Raw genomic sequence first — 18004 nt, forward strand, 5'->3', positions numbered from 1 at the left:
AACTCCATTCTAAAATATAAAAAATATTCTAATAGTTTTACATGATACAGCAACATCCACACATGTAGGACACCCCACGTTAGAGTTTTTTTTTTTCTTCCACAGAAAATACACTTTTGCACACTGGTACTGACTAGTATTCCAATGTTTCTCTTTTCCCTCAATTTCTCTCCATCAGTCAGCTAATGTGACCTCAGTGTTGATGGAGAGAGGCAGAGGAGGGTCAAATAGGGATGCTGTGGATGCGACAGACATCCTCCTTATCAACTGATAATGTCATTGGTTGTTAGGATGCCAGTGTCTAGAAAGTTGTAATGTTGCATAATGAATACCCATGGCTTTGTGTAACTAAAAGGCAGGCTTTATCCACCTGCTGTCTTGTATACAATTTTTGATCAATTTTCAGGAATTTTGCCAAGGGACCCTACTTGAAAAAGGCTGTTCTAACTAGTGATCGACCGATATCATTTTTTTATTGCTGATACCGAAACCGATATTTTGGTCATCGTATATCGGTATTGGTCAATATTGGCCGATATTTTCGTACATTAAATCTTTTTTTCGGAAATTTTTTTTTTTTACAGGTACTCTTGTGGAGGGATCTGAGGGTCTAAAAAAACCCCAAATCCCTCCTCTGCACTTAAAAGCATTAAAAATGCCAAGTTTGGCTATTTTGAATGCTGTAATTTTTTTGAATTTGGCGACGAGTACCCCAGAAGTGATGTCATGATATCACTTCCGGATTTTCACACGGAGATCAGATAAGAGCCAAATGCAGCTTTGATCGGGTCTTCTCTTCGGCAGCCATGCAGGATGCCTGCCCGGGTCTTCCGGTGGGACGGGAGACCCAGGCAAGCCGCGGAAGGCGGCGGGAGGGGGGGGACGTCCCCTCCGGCTCCTTGTAATGACAGCCGAGTGGCTTCTCAGCCACATCGGTTGTCATTACAAGACAGCCGACCGTCGACTATGGACGCCGGTACCAGGGTGATGCCTCTAGCTGCAGGCATCACTCCGGTACAAGCACTTTCCCAAATTATCGGCAATATCGGTAACCTCAGGGGCCGATTCCGATATATCGGGGAAAGTGCAGATCAGCCCTCAATATATTTTGGCCTTGCCGATAATCGGTCAATCTCTAGTTCTAACCCCTCTCCCCTCTATCCAAAGCTAAAAAAAAAATGTTTTGCCTTTAGTGAAACTTTAAGTATTTACATTGAATATCCTATGTTTCAGATTTGATTTACCAGTCTGTGGCTTGTGATGCTACATTGTAACCAAAGAAGGTTAAAAAAAAAGGGAATTAGGCCATTATTATAATCCTAAATGAATGCAGATAAAATTGTTATTAAAACCATTTCAGGTCCTAGAAAAGATATATTACACAGAATAAGCTCAAGAGTATTGGAATAATGCTATCAAAATAGCAAAATTGTGCAATAAAATATGATGAAGATTTACTTTAACATAAACAGCAGGCATTTAAGGGTAATTATGTTTTAAAAGCACACACAGTGAATTCAGTACATGCTTTTATGGCTCATGTAGAAAACGTTTGTTCTATAAAATGTTTTGGTTCCACAAAACGAATATATATCGACTGAGGGATACTTCAGCGCCACTCTATTAAAGCAGAGCTATAACATTTTTCCAAACACAAAGAAGATGCATATACCTAACGATTATAGACTAATTTAAAAGATAAGAGACACTCAAATGATTTTATCCACTGTAAAGTCCATTTACACATGTGAAATCTGTAATCAAAAATACCTATACATGATCGTGTATGGTCCATGCAGCAGTTTAGTATAATAGCAAAAACTGTCTGCAGTAAATTCTCATCATTGTTTCACATACAATAAGGGATTTCTTTACTGTACAAAAATGATTTCATTGTGTCTGGATTGATTTAAGAGGAACTTCACTCTCTAATTTTTTATTTTTTTTGGCCACTTATCTTTCTTTGTGGTGTTATGCTCAAATCACACTGCCGCAACTTAGGATGCTATTTGTGGGTCCCCAAATCACGTGACATGTGAAATCCTATTTTAGTCAATGAGTCTTAATTGTCACTACTGAAGTCGCTCCGACTTTAGAAAAGGTTCCTGTACTACTTCAAGGTGACTTCTATCCGATTTGTCCCCCTAGACTTTAATGGAAGTTGCCTCCAAGTCGGATCCTTAACTTAATTGATGTGATTTGGATTCGACATTACAGGGAGATTACTCAGGCATTCCCAAAGTTACTTCAAAGTCGCACCAAAAGTCGCGCCGAAGTTGAGCCAAAGTCACTTGGCAAAGTCGCACTGTAAGTTGCATGATGTTTTAGGTCTCCGCGGTGTAAACCAAGCCTTAAGCACAATTTAAATACTCCCCAAGCCAGCCTTGTTCTGCTGTGATCTGCTGTGCCACTGTCACATGCCAGGTTCCACATCAATCACCATCTTTGTTGCTGATATCATTGGGAGCTGGCCAGATGTTTATGTTACCACTCGGCAAAAAAGGGATACTTTGGTGGTTAAGTTATTGATATATAGTCCACTGCCACATCAGATTTGTGCATACTTAGGCTATATACCCATCAAGCAATATTCTTAGAAAAAAATTGTACAAAAATTCTCAGAACATTTGAATGTCATTTAAAAGACTTTGCTTGCTTTTAATATTTGATTTTGGAATGAACAGACTTTTAGCAAAAGAATACCCCATACACTGTTAGAAATTCGTTCATTCCTAAAAACTTTTCCATCCTGCTCCTTCAAATTTTCTTGTCATTGTGGTTTAAAGGAACACGATTTGACCCTCTAATGATTAAAAAAAGAACAAACTTTTTTATAACTTTCTTTTCCTAAGAATTTTCATTGGAAATGTTACCCATTTATGGCCAGTTTAAGTCCAATGCTTCTCCATATTTCAAAGTACCAGATATTTCCTTTGGCTCCTGAAGCAGAGGGATGGGGCAAAGGAAATGTAATAATATACTGCTGAGGACAGGAGGGGAGAATTGAAGCAGCATTTTTGCTCTAAACTTTATTTATTTATGCTGATTTAGCTTTTTAAGTACTGTTTATTTACTAGATTTATTTATGATCCATTACTGATAATCTGTATCTGCCAATTATAGAATGCAAAAACAAGCTATAAATATCCCTGAACTAAAAACATTCTGCATGAAATAAAACTATTCTAATGAAAATTAAAAAAAATTGTCAGCATAAATGTTTGAAAACTTTAACTTGTAAAAAGGAGCTGCCCAAACTCTTGCATGTGCTACATTTTATTATTGTTTTAAAATCAGGTAAGATAAAATATTCATTTTTAAAGAAATATATTTAAATAAAAAGCTCATTTTAATTATCAACTATTTGTTTTTTATTTGAATAACTAGATTATATGTGCATCCTGATTCTCCATTTACTGGGGAGCAGCTACTGAAGCAAATGGTTTCTTTTGAGAAAGTCAAGCTCACAAACAATGAACTGGACCAGCATGGGCATGTAAGTGTGTACATACTGATGGAAGGTCATATACAGTGCAGACACCAAAATAACACCAGCGCCATCCCAGAGGATTGCATTACTCACCCAACCACAAGTGCTTTGACAGATAAAAAATTGGAGAGGATAGAGGTATTCATGTGTGATATGATTAGAGGAAGACGCATGCACAGCTTTTCAAGCAACAGAGATAGTAGAGTGTCTTGTTAATTGTCAAACATTCAGCACATATGTCTATAGTATTTGTAGTGTTAACATAGATATTCTTAATGTGCTGTGTTTTACGTTTGGCTTTCCACGCTGCCAACAAAAAGATATTACAAAACCCTTGGAATGCCTGAAAAATAGACCATACAACATGTGCATACATACACCTAAAAGTCTAATATTTAGATATTATTTTGGTTATTTTTATTTGTTATTCTGTAACTTAGATTTCCAAGCCAAAGATATGATAAAGTCAATAATTACTCATTGTACCATATTACCTTTTTTATAAGGGCCTTTTACCAGTTCTGGCTGACCAGTGCAAATTCAGTAAATCTGGATAGTGGGATTGTAGGTTATGACTAAGCTCTGGCCACAGAATTTTAAATGACATCTTTAATTCCAAATTGTAGGTCACAGCTCATTTTGACCACAATGCACTGATCTTCTTAATAGCATTCTTTTTTTTCTATATTACGGAAGACATTTTGGCAAAATCATTTGCCCAGTGTCAGATGCATTTAGATTTTTAATATAACACAAATGCACCACTCAAGATGTTATTGTAGTCCAACTATAAAAATAGGTGCAGAACCACACAGGAAAGTTCTAGGAAGGATCCGCCACCAGAGGGAAGAGTTAACACTGATCCTTACCACAAAGGATGGACTACTGGTTCAAGAGTAGTCAGTAAAGTTTAAACATGTCTCAGTCCAACTCTCCACAGTCATGACATATAGGATCTTTGGTAAGCCGCCACATCCACCATACATAGGCTCTCACAAAAAATGTATGCAAAAGTAAGCAAGAAGGGACTTCATTGTGCAGTATTATTCGTAAATGGTTTATTTATAATAACCAAGGTACTTACAGAACAAGAGTATTAAAAGCTCATAGTATGACTAGTGTTTCCAACCAACAGTATGATCGACTATCCAATGTGACCTAGCTTCTCCTGACATATTTTGTCATGCCTGTCCTGTATTTATATGATAATGGCCGGAAATGTAAAGCACCAATCTAAAGATAATGGAGACCCAGAAAAGAATCAGCACAGCAGCTGGAGGTGACGTACTTGGGTTCTGGACAGTGGGCACGATGCATTGTCCTACTGGAAATAAATGCAAATATTCCACAAGCCAAGTCGATAACTGGGGACCCGGATAAGAATCAACGCGATGACCGGAGGTGACGTACTTGTGTTCTGGAAGGAGGGGCGAGACGCCCCGCCTTACCCGAAATTACGCAGATGGGCCCCAAGTCAAAACAACAGCAATGAGAGAATACATGTATGCAGAATGCAGATACGTTCCAAAGGCGGGCATGTCATAACACCAAACTGGAACTAATGTAAGTGCGTTCAAAAAGAAGAACCACAACATCTGGTAAACTCATACCAATGCGCTCCATAAAGATAAAAACAAAATCCAGCTAGAAAAAATAATTAATAATAGTGCTGGATCTAGCATCACCAATTAAGCTAGTAATTAACAGCAACGTAAACTGATAAGTAGGAAAAGCCCACCTGAACTAACTGAATAAAAAAATAAAAGGAAGAATGTGATGTCACCAAATCCCTCAATAAAGGGCATTGGTAGCGCCATCTGATAGCTGGAAACAGCAGACACTAAGCAAATATGTAACATATTCACAAACATAGTAATCGTGTAAACAAAAAATTTAAGAAGACCAACACATCACTAAAATACATAAAGATAATTAGCTATTATTTATGAAGGCATTATTGTCCCAATCAATATTTAGGCTGTGAGGCCTATAGGACCTCAGCCAGAAGATCCATTTAGTTTCAAGATTAGAGATCTCTCCTAATATGGCTACATTTCCAATGGGGATGATTTTGATCTATAGCCATAAAGGAAATACCCTTAGGGTTTCTATTATGATGAGAATCGAAATGCTTCGAAAGGCTATGTTTGGGAAAGCCTTTCTTTATATTGGCAATATCCTCCTTCATTCGCACCTGAAAGGAGCGAATGGTGCGGCCAACATATTGAGGGCCACATGGACAGGTGATGATGCACATTACATTTTTTGAAGCACAAGTAAGAAAGGAATTAATCACATATGTCTTATAGGTAACATTAGATTGAAAAGAGGTATACCTTCTGTCATTAAGACAACTAGGCTGACAGACCGCAAACCACCTACAAGGGTAAAAACCCTTTCATCTGCAGAAAAAAGCAATTTTTTTTAGGGGGATCTATTACATTGGGGGCAATCTGCAACCTCAGGGGGGAACTCCTCTGAAGATAACAGCTGGTACGTGACGTCGCCATGGTGGATAGTCGGCCATATTGTTGGTTGGAAACACTAATCATACTATGAGGAGCTACATGTGCTTTTAATACTCTTGTTCTGTAAGTACCCTGGTTATTTTAAATAAACCGTTTGCAACTGATACTGCAAAATGAAGTCACTTCTTGCTTACTTTTGCATACATCCTATGTGAGAGAATATGTATGGTGGATGTGCCGGCTTACCAAAGATCCTATGTGCCATAAATGTGGAGAGTTGGATTGAGACATGTCTAAGCTTTATTGACTACTCTTGAACCAGTAGTCCATGCTTTGTGGTAAGGATCAGTGTGAACTCTTAAATCTGGTGGCAGATTCTGCACTTAATTTTAAAATTGGACTACAACAACGTCTTGAGCGCTGCATTTATGTTATATTGTTTTCTATGCTCTCTGACCAGGAGAATTGTATCAGCAGCTTTTGACAATTTTTGCATTTTTACTATATTTTTTGTTTGTCTGTCTATTAGCGCAGGTGAGTTCTTGTTTTTTATCATTTAGATATTTAACAGACTTGCATTTGTTATATTTGTCTTTTTTTGTGATGTGATCTTCCAACCTGCCTACAGCCTGTGTTCCCTGTTTTGTACACCACAGTAGAGAGCATTTTTGTACCAGAAGCCAGAGGGCTATGATGAAAATTCTGAATTCTGAATATCTCACACAATTAAAGGCACTTACGGCTATTTTTATTTTGTGGTTTGGCACTCATTTGTATTTGTCTTTAAGTTGCTTCCAAGTACCCATTGAAGGAGGCTTGAGTGTTTGGGAGCTGCCTAACCAGAACCAGTGAGCTTGTTTGATGATTTCCTTGCATTTGTACCATTGGAAATTCTAGAGCCTTTTAATGCACTTTTTTGGATCAACAGTCTAGCACACACAGTTTATGATGAATCCACTAGGGACATTATACACATGCACACAAGGCAACTTTGACACAAGTAAATTGTACAACTCCTCAGGCCACCATTTGTCGAAGAGACCTCAAAAGATGTGCTGGATGCCCTAGGCTTGCATGTATTGCATAATCAATAACAGAAACAGATATGTCAACTTATTTTTAATTTGTGCAATATCGAAACACATTTTTACGTTTAGTATTGGTCTTTTAGATAATCCTGAATTCAATGCACAAGTACCAGCCAAGGGTCCATATTATCAAGAAGAAGGACCACACCGCATCTCTACTGAATTTAAAATCAGAAGAATTTAGGACATTTATCTTTCAGGAAACTGTTTTTACTGCTGTCACAGCCTATCAAAACCAACTGGTAAGTTCATCATCATACAACAATGAAGGAAGTGATTATTCTTACATGATACAGCTCTCATCATATACACAATTACACAATTACTATGGTATCAAGATCAAAGATTTCTTTGCAGGTAGTGCTAAAGAGAAGCAATTAATAGCCAATGTTTTTACGTTACAGCCAATGTTTTTAGGTTCAATTTCTTCTTAGTGCTCCTTTATCAGTAATGAAGTCATGTCAAAGCATATTATAAATATCTAGGGGTGTAATTAATGAATGTTGGAGAAAAGCAAGCAAATTGCCATGGATAAAAATAAAGCTATTCATAAATCATTTAAATAAGTACATTTTCCGCCTTTTCACTTCTGTTGCTAAGGGTATGATTCGATTTACTTTGTCATGATGAGATAAAGGATAAACACATTACATTTTCAACAAACTATCTCATAATTTTGGATTTAAAGGTCAGGTTTCAATCTAAGTAGTCAAACCACTATGACAGAGTTGAAGTGCAGGTCAAATGACATGCCTAGAGATGTCTTTTGATAGATATTTATATTTATTGCTGTCTGTGGGACAAGCCATGTGTAGCCCATGTTTCCAGCTTTTACAAACATAGTTAATAAGGCCTATTTTTTTAAATAAAATTCTTCAAAGCCTATTTAGATTCCCAACGTGTACATCAAAAGCATTAACAATCCATTTTATCCTGTTTATATATATTTAATGTTTATTATAAATTATAATTAAAAAATTGATTGAAGGTTACACAAAATATTAAACAGAATTAACAAATTATTTTTTAGATTACATTTAAATTCCAAACCATATGTAAATTAATATTTTGTCTTGATTCCAAAGTTTAAATACACTAACAAATTCTTTAAAAGTAAATATATGTAACGAGTTATGAATCCACAAAAAAGAATACATATCGAGATACAAGCAAAATGCTGCAGTAAGTGAAATGATCTCGGGCATTTAGCATGTCCTGCAGGCAAGTGACACAAAGACACTTCAGTGAGCAAAAAGTATGCTTTATATATTATTATAATAATAAAGTATACTTAAACCCAAGAAAAAAAATGTAATATAATGTAGCAAAGCAAGTACAGCAAAATTCCTGATCATTCTACCAAACTGATATGTCAGACAATGTTATCAGTCTTCCCAGCTATTTTCTGGAACTACAATCCCTCCTGCTTACATAATGGAGATATATAAAATGGAGATAAGAAAAGGAGATGCTTTTAGTCCAAATCAGCAGAACTGCTTGGGGTGACAAAGCTGCTCCTCCATTGATACAGTAGAGTGTTGTTAAAAAAAAAAATAACACTAAGAGTAGAACCTCTGGGGGAATCAAAGATCGAAAAGGATCTGGGAGTCCCAGTAGATGATAGATTCAGTAGTAGCATGCAATGCCAAGCTGCAGTAAGCAAGGCTACCAGACTATTAGCGTACATTAAAACGGGCATTTGCTCAATAAATAAAATTATGATTCTACCACTTTACATAATCCTGGTTCGGCCACATCTTGACTAAGCTGTCCAATTCTTCCCACCAATCCTCAGGAACGATGTAATTTAACTGGAGAGAAACCTGAGAAAGGCAACAAAGCTAATAAGTGGGCTGGAGGACCTCAGATGTGAAGAATGATCACAATAATTAAACTTGTTCTCCCTAGAGAAGGGACGCTTAAAAGGGGATATGACAGTGATATACAAAATCTTAATAGGGGACTCTAGCATGGGGGGGGGGGGGCTTTTTAATCTTAGCTCTCTAAAAAAGATTAGCACTAGACTTGGCACTCCAGGTCCTGCCCATTAGTGACATACATGGTCCCCATGATTAAAGATAAATGGTAGGAGTGTATCGGTAAAGTACAATAAGCGAAAAGTTAAAAAGCCTGACTTGACTCAACCACCAGAGGAAAAAATAGAATATATACCGCAACTCCCTGGACTATTGTTAAATACTAATTGTATTACTCAAAAGCAAAGTGAATAACTGCAAGATTATTATTTATTATTATTATATAGGATTTATTTAGCGCCAACAGTTTACGCAGCGCTTTACAACTTGAGGGTAGACAGTACTAATACAATACACTTTAATACAGTAGGAATCAGTTAGATCTTACAATCTAAGAGATTCTGTAATTAAAATGGTAATTATATACTAATTATACAATTTTGCAGTTATTCACTTTTTATTACATTTTTGAGTAATTAATAAAATGAGTATTTAACAATAGTTCAGTGAGTTGCGGTATATATTCAGTTTTTTTCCTCTGGTGGTTGAGTCAAATCAGATTTTTTAACTCTGTTTTTGCTCTCTAAAAAAGACACACAGCCACACAATGAAGTTGAACAAGAAATGGTTCAATCTTAAACTGTGGAGGAGTTTTTTTACTTTTAGCGTGTTAAAGATGTGGAATTCCCTTCCACAGTTAGTGCTGTCAGCAGGGAGAGTGGAAAAGGTAATACAACTTTTAAATGTGTTTTCTTAGTGAACACAATGAACAGGGTTATGAAAAATAGTGGTCACACACACACTCAGGTTGAAATGGATGGACCGGTGTCTTTGTTCAGCCTTATTACCTATGTAACTATGTAATATTGCAGTCACCGCATCTGGGGACTGGTAAGCTTCAAGATATTACATTTTATTTTTGGTTTTAGATTTGCTTTAAATGTTGTAAAATGTATTTAAAAGATGATCAACATTACAAAGCCATATTACATCATCATACCAAGAGGTCCCTAAAGAAAGACACAAGGGTACTAATAAAAACATATTCAGTACATACTTTTTATTATCTCCATCCAAGAATTCAGTACAACATATGCTGTATAACTGCAATACAGTACGTTCGCATTTCTCAAATGCTGCAAGTACAGGAAAATATATGTTGATGCTGTCATTGAGCTCCACTGCTGAACTGAAATCCAGAGAATCATTATCCCTGCCCAGTTCTTTTTCTGGGCCACAGATACCCCCTTGATGTTATAATTTTTAGCAGGGGTAAGAGTTCTGTAATTCAGCACAAAAATTTCAGTGCAGCAGAGGCACTGTTTGCTCTAACAGAAACTTAAGAGGACACAGGATTTCTGTCTGAACAACAAATATTTTTGAGCACTTCGTGTGTTTTTTTTTTTTTTAATGGAGAAATGTGCATGTATTGCAGAAATCTACTGCCAAATTTTTTTTTTTTTTTTTTTTTATTTTATTTTTACATGCTAACATTTTACCTGGGTTAGTAGTGGTCATGCTGCTATATAGATCTGTATATTAAAGTATTCATAGGGTAACTAAATCATACAACCTATGATTTTTTTTTTCAAAAATAATTTTTATTGAAATATCAAGAAGTACAAACAACATGTTTGGTAGGAATATAAACAAAGGTTTTGAGTTCAACATCAGTTGCATACAACAAGAAGGGAGGGAGGAAGGGGGGGGGGTGCTCCAGAGTAAAACAGTAGTTAAGTACAAAGTCATGATACATACACGTATTTTCATAAGAGAGAAAAGTGTGTGATATCCGAGACCCTGGCCACGAGGGTATTGAGTGAGGAATCCCGGTTCTGGCTTCATTGTCGGGATGGTGGGATAAGCAAGGGAAGGACAACACCCACCTCCGACACCCAAATGGGAACATAGTCGTCGGAGGGGGGAGCGCCAACCGATCTGCCCCCACCAAACCAAGATCTCAACAGTTCTAAGGGGAATATTTCCAGTTCTGCCATGCTCTGTCAAACTGGGCAAGCGACAGAGCGTTAATTGCCAGGGACCTCTCCAAACGACAGTTGTCATTTACCATTTGAACCACTTCGGAGAAACTGGGGATCTCCAGAGATCTCCACCTGCGGAGAATCAACGTTCTGGAGGCCAGAAGTATATGATACAACCTATGATTTTCATAGTAACAAAACAATTGTTAGATTTCATTTTACCTTTTTTTACCTAAATTGTAGACACTTGAAAATTTGCATTTTTTATATTCAGAACAAATATTAGTCTCCTAGAATAGCTTTCCTGATAGTTTTACAAAGGCATATAAAATAAAATAAAATTTAGTATTTCTAAGAGCTAGTAAAAAAATGACAGAGGAAAAAATTGTGGGAGTTTGTGATTTTATGAGGGTTAATTGTGTGTAGGATGGTTGGGAGTGTTGCCGATGTGTCAAACCTTGAGCCATTGTGTGGCCTTGTCTTTATAGATAACCAAACTGAAAATTGACAGTAACCCCTTTGCCAAAGGATTCCGGGACTCCTCCAGGCTCACTGATATTGAGAGGTAATTGGAACTGCATGTTTACATATATGATAAGATAAAGTAATGGTAGTCTATGTCTTTTTCTTTGCATTGTTCAAAATTACAAGATTTGAAATTATACACATTTTTACTCCTGATCATTTGCACTTTCCTTTTTAAATTGAATAATTACAAAAGGATGTTTAAAATTAATTATATACTTTACAAATATTTGGAATTTAAACCTGCCAATGTATATATTGTGTGTGTGTATGTGTGTATGTGTGGGTGTATATATATATACTGTATATATATATATACTATACATATATATATATATATATATATATATATATATATATATATTGCGTCCTGTGTTGTGTTAAATACTGCGTTGTGAAAAATATTAGCCCATTTCAACAGGTTTATGGCTGATAACAACAGAATCTGAAGTGTTTAGATTAGTGTTTTGTTAGTTACCTGCAAGTGTGTTATTAGTGGCCTGGTATTTAAGGAAGGGGTCCAAAAAAGGTAGCGATGTCCTATTTATAGCAGTGGGAATCAAAGTGGGTAGATGATAGCTAGCTAAGGTGTATATAAACCCAGACAATAAACTTATGCTATTTGCTCCCTTTTAGTCTGTATCATGTAAAGTGTTTTCTTAAACCTGATAATTGCAAAAAACACCTGTTGATCTGGGCAGAAATTTAGAGCTGTCCTGTGTCTTGTTCATTCGCCTTGTATTATCTCAAGCACTTCTCCCAGTTCTTATCTTGGACTACAGAAAATGTTATCTCTATGTTGTCAGCTGAGGAAAGAGAGGGATTCAGTAGTTTAACAATAGACCACAGGAAAACACCAGGCACTATTACTTGCTATTCCACTCAGAATTAGGCACGTGATATCAGTCTGTATTTATCTCTACTTGCAGGGGTTTAAACAACTATATTCTAGAAAAGTCAATGTATGGCCATTTCTAGACCCTAAACAGAGGCCTAGGAAAATGGTAATTTTAGTTCGCTGTCTGGAGAGTATTATCACAAAACCTAAATAAAAAAATAGGGATTATTGGAAGTATTGTTCTTTTACAACAAATTTGCTGGAATCTAAAAGCATTATTATGTGGGCAGTTTTCGTGCTATAGATATTTTCTAAGTAAAGGGAAAAAAAATTAATCATTTGTCATATTAACATCAAAGGTCAGTATTGTTCATTCTATTAAAAAAGGTCAGTAACTAAAACATTCAGATAACTGAGATTCGAAAAAGGTCATAACAAGTATTTTTCAAACCATGCTCATCTGGGGAAAATTGCTATACTATTTTGGACCAGAACATAGAACATAGTACAGTTTGTTTAAACAGGAAATACATATATATATATATATATATATATATATATATATATATATATATATACACACATTATTTACAGCTGCAAATGCATTTTGCACTTAAGTCTAGTACACACAGGCCGAATGTTGGGCCAATGGCTGAGAGTGCTGACCAGAGTGTTCTGGTCGGGGGGGCTGTCCCCCTGTCAGAACACAATAACTCAGCAGGGGGAGACTGCTGTACTAACGTTGCATCTGGTTGAACGAAAAAAAACCTGATAGTGTGACTGTGTACTAAGCTTAACTCTGTTTGGTTCCACTTCCACTTGGAATATTATCTGCTATGGTGTTAAGATGGAAGATTTACTGAATGGTAGAGACTGTCCAGTATGCAAAGTGAAGGCAAACTGAGCTTAATAAAATTTGTGACTGAGAAGATGCATTTTACTATGCAGTGAGGTGCTGAGATAAGAGGCAACTTTTAACCAGACTGTTAGCAGCAATTGCCTTATGTGGTCTAATTAACACAATGGTAAAATATATGATTTAATCAAATTACATATTAATATACAATGTACAGTATTTTTTCAGGGACAGCAGTCAGAATTATTTTGAAGACTTGCTCCACAGTATGTAAGCATTTTTACAAGGCTACAATTTAAGTAAGAGAAAAAACAGGCAAGTTTATAAATAAGTAATAAAAAAGAATTCACAGAAAAAAAAAAAGCGTACCGTAATATTGAACAGACTTTAGCAGGCCACAGTTTAAGAGGGAGACACACTGCAGGTTTTAATCAAGAAATCAAAATGATAGTGTGTTGTTTTGTTGTTTCACTGAAAAAAGAAATAAATCTTGGCTTCCCTCAGCCAATATAGGTGACCACCCCATAGCCTATTTATTCCACATCAGCCAGGATCCACTATCTTGATAGGAGTACTCTTTAACAGTCCATTTTCATAATACAGCCAGGGCATGCATACCCTTCTCTTGAAAAAACAGGGTACCCCGCCTATAGTGTTGTGGTTCACTAAAGTTAATATTTGTAAGTGAGATGGAAGAGCTTAAAGACTCTTTGTACCAAAGGAAGAGAAATTTAGAGACATGTGATGCCCCTGACTTGCTTTCGCTTGTTTTCACTTACTCCATAGATTATAAAGATTTGTTGGCACCCTTGAAAACTCTACCCTACTTAACTGTGCTGGAGATGGTTCCAAAATAATCCGGTATAATGGACCAATGTATTTGTTAACAGCTTCCTTTGATCTTTTGGAGAGATTTAACTTGGGATCACAAGGACAATCTGGTCTCTTACGGCTGTAACCTCTAATACCCCTGCCCCTCGTTCTCGTAGTCTTAACTTACTCCCCTAGTCTGTTTGTTTTTTAACTCCCGCTCCCCCCCCCCCCCATTCTCCTGTATGTTACAAGTTCTATAAATTCTAAAAATCAGGGACCATACAGGTGAAGTTTGTGTATATTCAGGAAGTGCGTGTGCCTTTTATCAGGAGTCTGGCCCTTGATATGTTATAGGGCAATAGACTCCATTGTAATGTTTGAATGCTTGTGACCTGGACAAACTTTTAATGAATATGTATAATAATACCTTGCCTGTATAGTTATGGTATAGACTTGATTCAACTGAGGCTGAGGAATTGTGCCTTCTGTGTATCTTTTAGGCTACATTCACACCTGAGCGTAGCGTTTTTCGCGCGTTTTTTACCGCGATTTTACCGCGATTTTTGCGGCGTTTTTTACCGCGATTTTTGTGCTGGCGTTTTTAGATTGAATAGAGATCAATGGAAAACGCCTGTAATCTGCCCAAAAAGAAGCTCATGTACTTTTTTGAGCGTTGGGCGTTTTGTAAACAGCGTCAAAACGCTCAGATGTGAACAGGGGCCATTGAAATGAATAGGATTTGTCTTGTTGGGCGTTTTGAGAGCTGATCCTAGAGCAGAAAAACGCCCCAAAAACACCCCAAAACGCCTAGATGTGAACGGAGCCTTACATACTCACCTGTATATCTAAGTATCTATGTCCTAAATAAAGAAATAAATAAAAAAAGAAACAAAATATTGTTTAGTCCATGCATACATGTGTGGTGCTTTCGTGGGCTGCAGTTTGACAGAGAGACAACAGGCTGGTTTATTATCAAGAAATTAGGGGGAAAAAATGAGGTGTTTTATTTAATAGAAAAAAAGCTAAGAATATTGTACTTTTTCTTTTATTGTACTTACAAGACACCAACCAGATTTTAATTTAAAAAATCCAACAGTAAACAGAGATTAGGTTGTTACTGACAAACAAATATATATCCCCCTGCGAAAACACTCGGTGATTTCTCCGAAATCTGCTATAGGAGCGTGCAAAACACAGGGAGAGGAATCTACTAAGACTGGAGCAACCAAAATATGGAGATGCTACACATATCAATCGATCAGCTTCTAGCTTTCATTTTCAAAGCTTAACTGAAAATGTTGATATTATGCACAACTGCTCCAGAGTCTTTTTGCTCCAGGTTTAATAAACCCCCCCCCCCCACAGACAGTGGGTCTGTGCCTCAGAGTAAATATGGACATTTTTAGCAATGACCAATAGCATTAACCTCCCCCACCCCCAGAAAAAACCTCTCTAACTTATTAACTTGGATGAAAGGGTTAGCACTGTAAAACACTTTTTTGATAGATAAGTAGTATATTTTATTTACAACTATATAGATCAAACCAAAATGAGGGACAAATAAGGAGGAATGAGGGACAAAGGGACTTTCTTCTAAATGAGGGACAGTCCCTCAAAATCAGGGACAGTTGGGAGCTATGTAGATGTCTTCAGCAATCAGCACCAGCATCTAACCTTCCCTGGAAACACTCTAAAATCTCTCCCTGGTTCTGTGACTCCCTGTAAATATAGATAGACTTTTTAGCATTAGCACTTAGGTTTCACTGCAGTCTGTTATCTTTTATAACCATCACCTGTCTGCTCCAGCACTCACTTAACAAAGGCTGCTGGGAACCCTGCCATTTCACCCTTCTAAGCCATGTGACTATATTTTCGAAGGCAGAAAATGCATTGTTGTAAGTGGTTCCTATAGGAGTGGTTAGTTTACCATTTTCTCAGACCCAAAGAACTTGGGTTTGTGTCAAGCCCATGGCAGACCCAAACCCCAACCTTATCCCTAATGAAAATAACAAATTCTAAGAACTCACTGACCACTCATTCTTAAAACAGACAGGCAAATGTTTAGAAGAGCAATATTATATTTGAGCCAAACATTGCTCAATTCATCTAATGGCCTTTTCAATCAATTTTAGTGATTTAGGAAAGGCTGCTAAGATCTGGTATGCCTCATACACAGACCATATGCTTAATTTTGCCAAGATTCCTGACAACAGGCATCTAACCTAATGATTTAACTAATCTGCCAACTGACTAGTATCCATGATGGTATAATGGAAATTGGGGTTGTAGAAGTGACAGGATACAACTACACTTTCCATTTTTTTCTTGCTGACATTTTAACTTTTCAACAGAATGTTGGAAATAATACGTGACAGTTAATCCAGCCATAAATGGAGAAATTTGCTTTCCTGCAACCATGGGTTGCAGGAAAGAAAATCACTCCATTTCCCCCATCAACACAGTCAGTGCTGTTGGGGGGAATCCCTCCTACAGAGCTATTGTGTTCTTCCAGCAGAGGGGGGGGGGGGGGAGAAGCTGGGAGAGCACACAGTGATTGTTGCTTGCAGCTGTAGCCGCTGCCAGTAATCCCATAAAAAACCCAACATACTGGTTGTACCCAAGGTAATCAGTCAAGCGTACATTTAGCCTGCCCATACATGCTTAGAATCTCTGCCGGTTCCTGCTAAACCTGCCAAGATTTGAACCATTTATGGCCAGCTTTAGACTTACAGCAAATTCAGATTTCCCTCTCTGAACCTGCTTTATGTGGTTCAGTGTTTTTTGTCTCTAGAAAAAAAGAAAACTAAGGCACCTGATGGTTGGGTTAATTACTGAACCAAATGACATGTGATGCTGATATAAATCAGACCATTTCTCAGCAAGTATCCAACTAAATAACAAGCTGCTATCATTTCAGAACAAATAAGAATGAAAACTTGGCCTAAGCAGTCTTATCTTAAAGTGAGCCTGTCAGCCATTTTGAACTTGCAAAAGCACAAATAGCATGCACTTTTATCATGCAACTACAGAAAACCTTGTTTAAATGTTTTCCAACAATTTAAACCATATCCGGGCAAAGGTACAAATGAATGCAGCCCTGTAATCATTGATACATATTTATACAGTATGTATTTTTAAACTAAGCAGTGAAAAAGTACTTGAATTTGACTTGACATCAACCTTTGCAGTCTACTGTACAGTCTGTGTTGTAGACGACAGTGATTGGGAGAAAAAAGCTGCACTGGGATCCACTAAAATGTGCTGTACTGGAAGGAACATGCTAACAGAAGGAGAGGGCAGAGTAGGAGAAAGATGAAACTATTAGTGTATTGCTTTTCCTTTTAATGTCTAGTCACAGAGTAGGGGTGGGGAGAAGACCTGTATGTGAAAGTAAAAATGCAGCAGAAAAAGTCTGGGCCAACTTTCCTGCCAGGCTGGACTATGTTGTGTAGCAAAGCTGTATAAACTAAGAACAGGATGGACAGAAATACAAATCATTTAGCAGGTAAAACAATTACCTGATACTGTATGTATAAAATGTGTGTATTTAGCCTGGAGTCCAGCTTTAAAAAAGCTTTGAAAGGCCATGCTGAGGCAGCTGTGCCGCTGCTGCTTGATAGGACTCAAGGACCAGAGGTGCAATGCTCGGTATAGGTATTCCAACAACGATCAGGAAAATTTGCAACCATGTACTGCTAAACAACATCCCTAAAGTGCCAAATTTCGGATTTTGTGATGGTCACAAGAGATTGGCTTTGACTTTATAGCATGGTTACAAAAGGATGACCACCCATTAATGATCTCTTTCCTAAATCACATGTATGTGAGGTTTCTTACGTAGGCACTACAGCAATAAAACCTCATACGCAACAAATTACCTGCAGCTGAGGACTTGGAACACTCTGTGTTACTGAGTACAATGTTGTCCTTTGATTGTTCGCCCTACACACTTATCAAATCCCCAGAAT

The 18004-nt window shown here is 37.1% G+C and overlaps 1 protein-coding gene across 1 annotated transcript in view; it reads left to right on the plus strand.

The window, feature by feature from the left end:
• TBX20 (T-box transcription factor 20) overlaps positions 1–18004 on the plus strand; it is a 56091-nt gene that overhangs the window by 24483 nt on the left and 13604 nt on the right. Inside the window, exons 4-6 of the mRNA XM_082258517.1 lie at positions 3388–3496; positions 7130–7288; positions 11493–11569. Coding sequence (XP_082114643.1) covers positions 3388–3496; positions 7130–7288; positions 11493–11569 — 345 coding nt within the window. The remainder of the gene's footprint in view (positions 1–3387; positions 3497–7129; positions 7289–11492; positions 11570–18004) is intronic.

The sequence above is a fragment of the Pelophylax lessonae genome (assembly GCF_965119305.1).
Source record: "Pelophylax lessonae genome assembly, chromosome: 5".
In the NCBI taxonomy this organism is placed as follows: domain Eukaryota; kingdom Metazoa; phylum Chordata; class Amphibia; order Anura; family Ranidae; genus Pelophylax; species Pelophylax lessonae.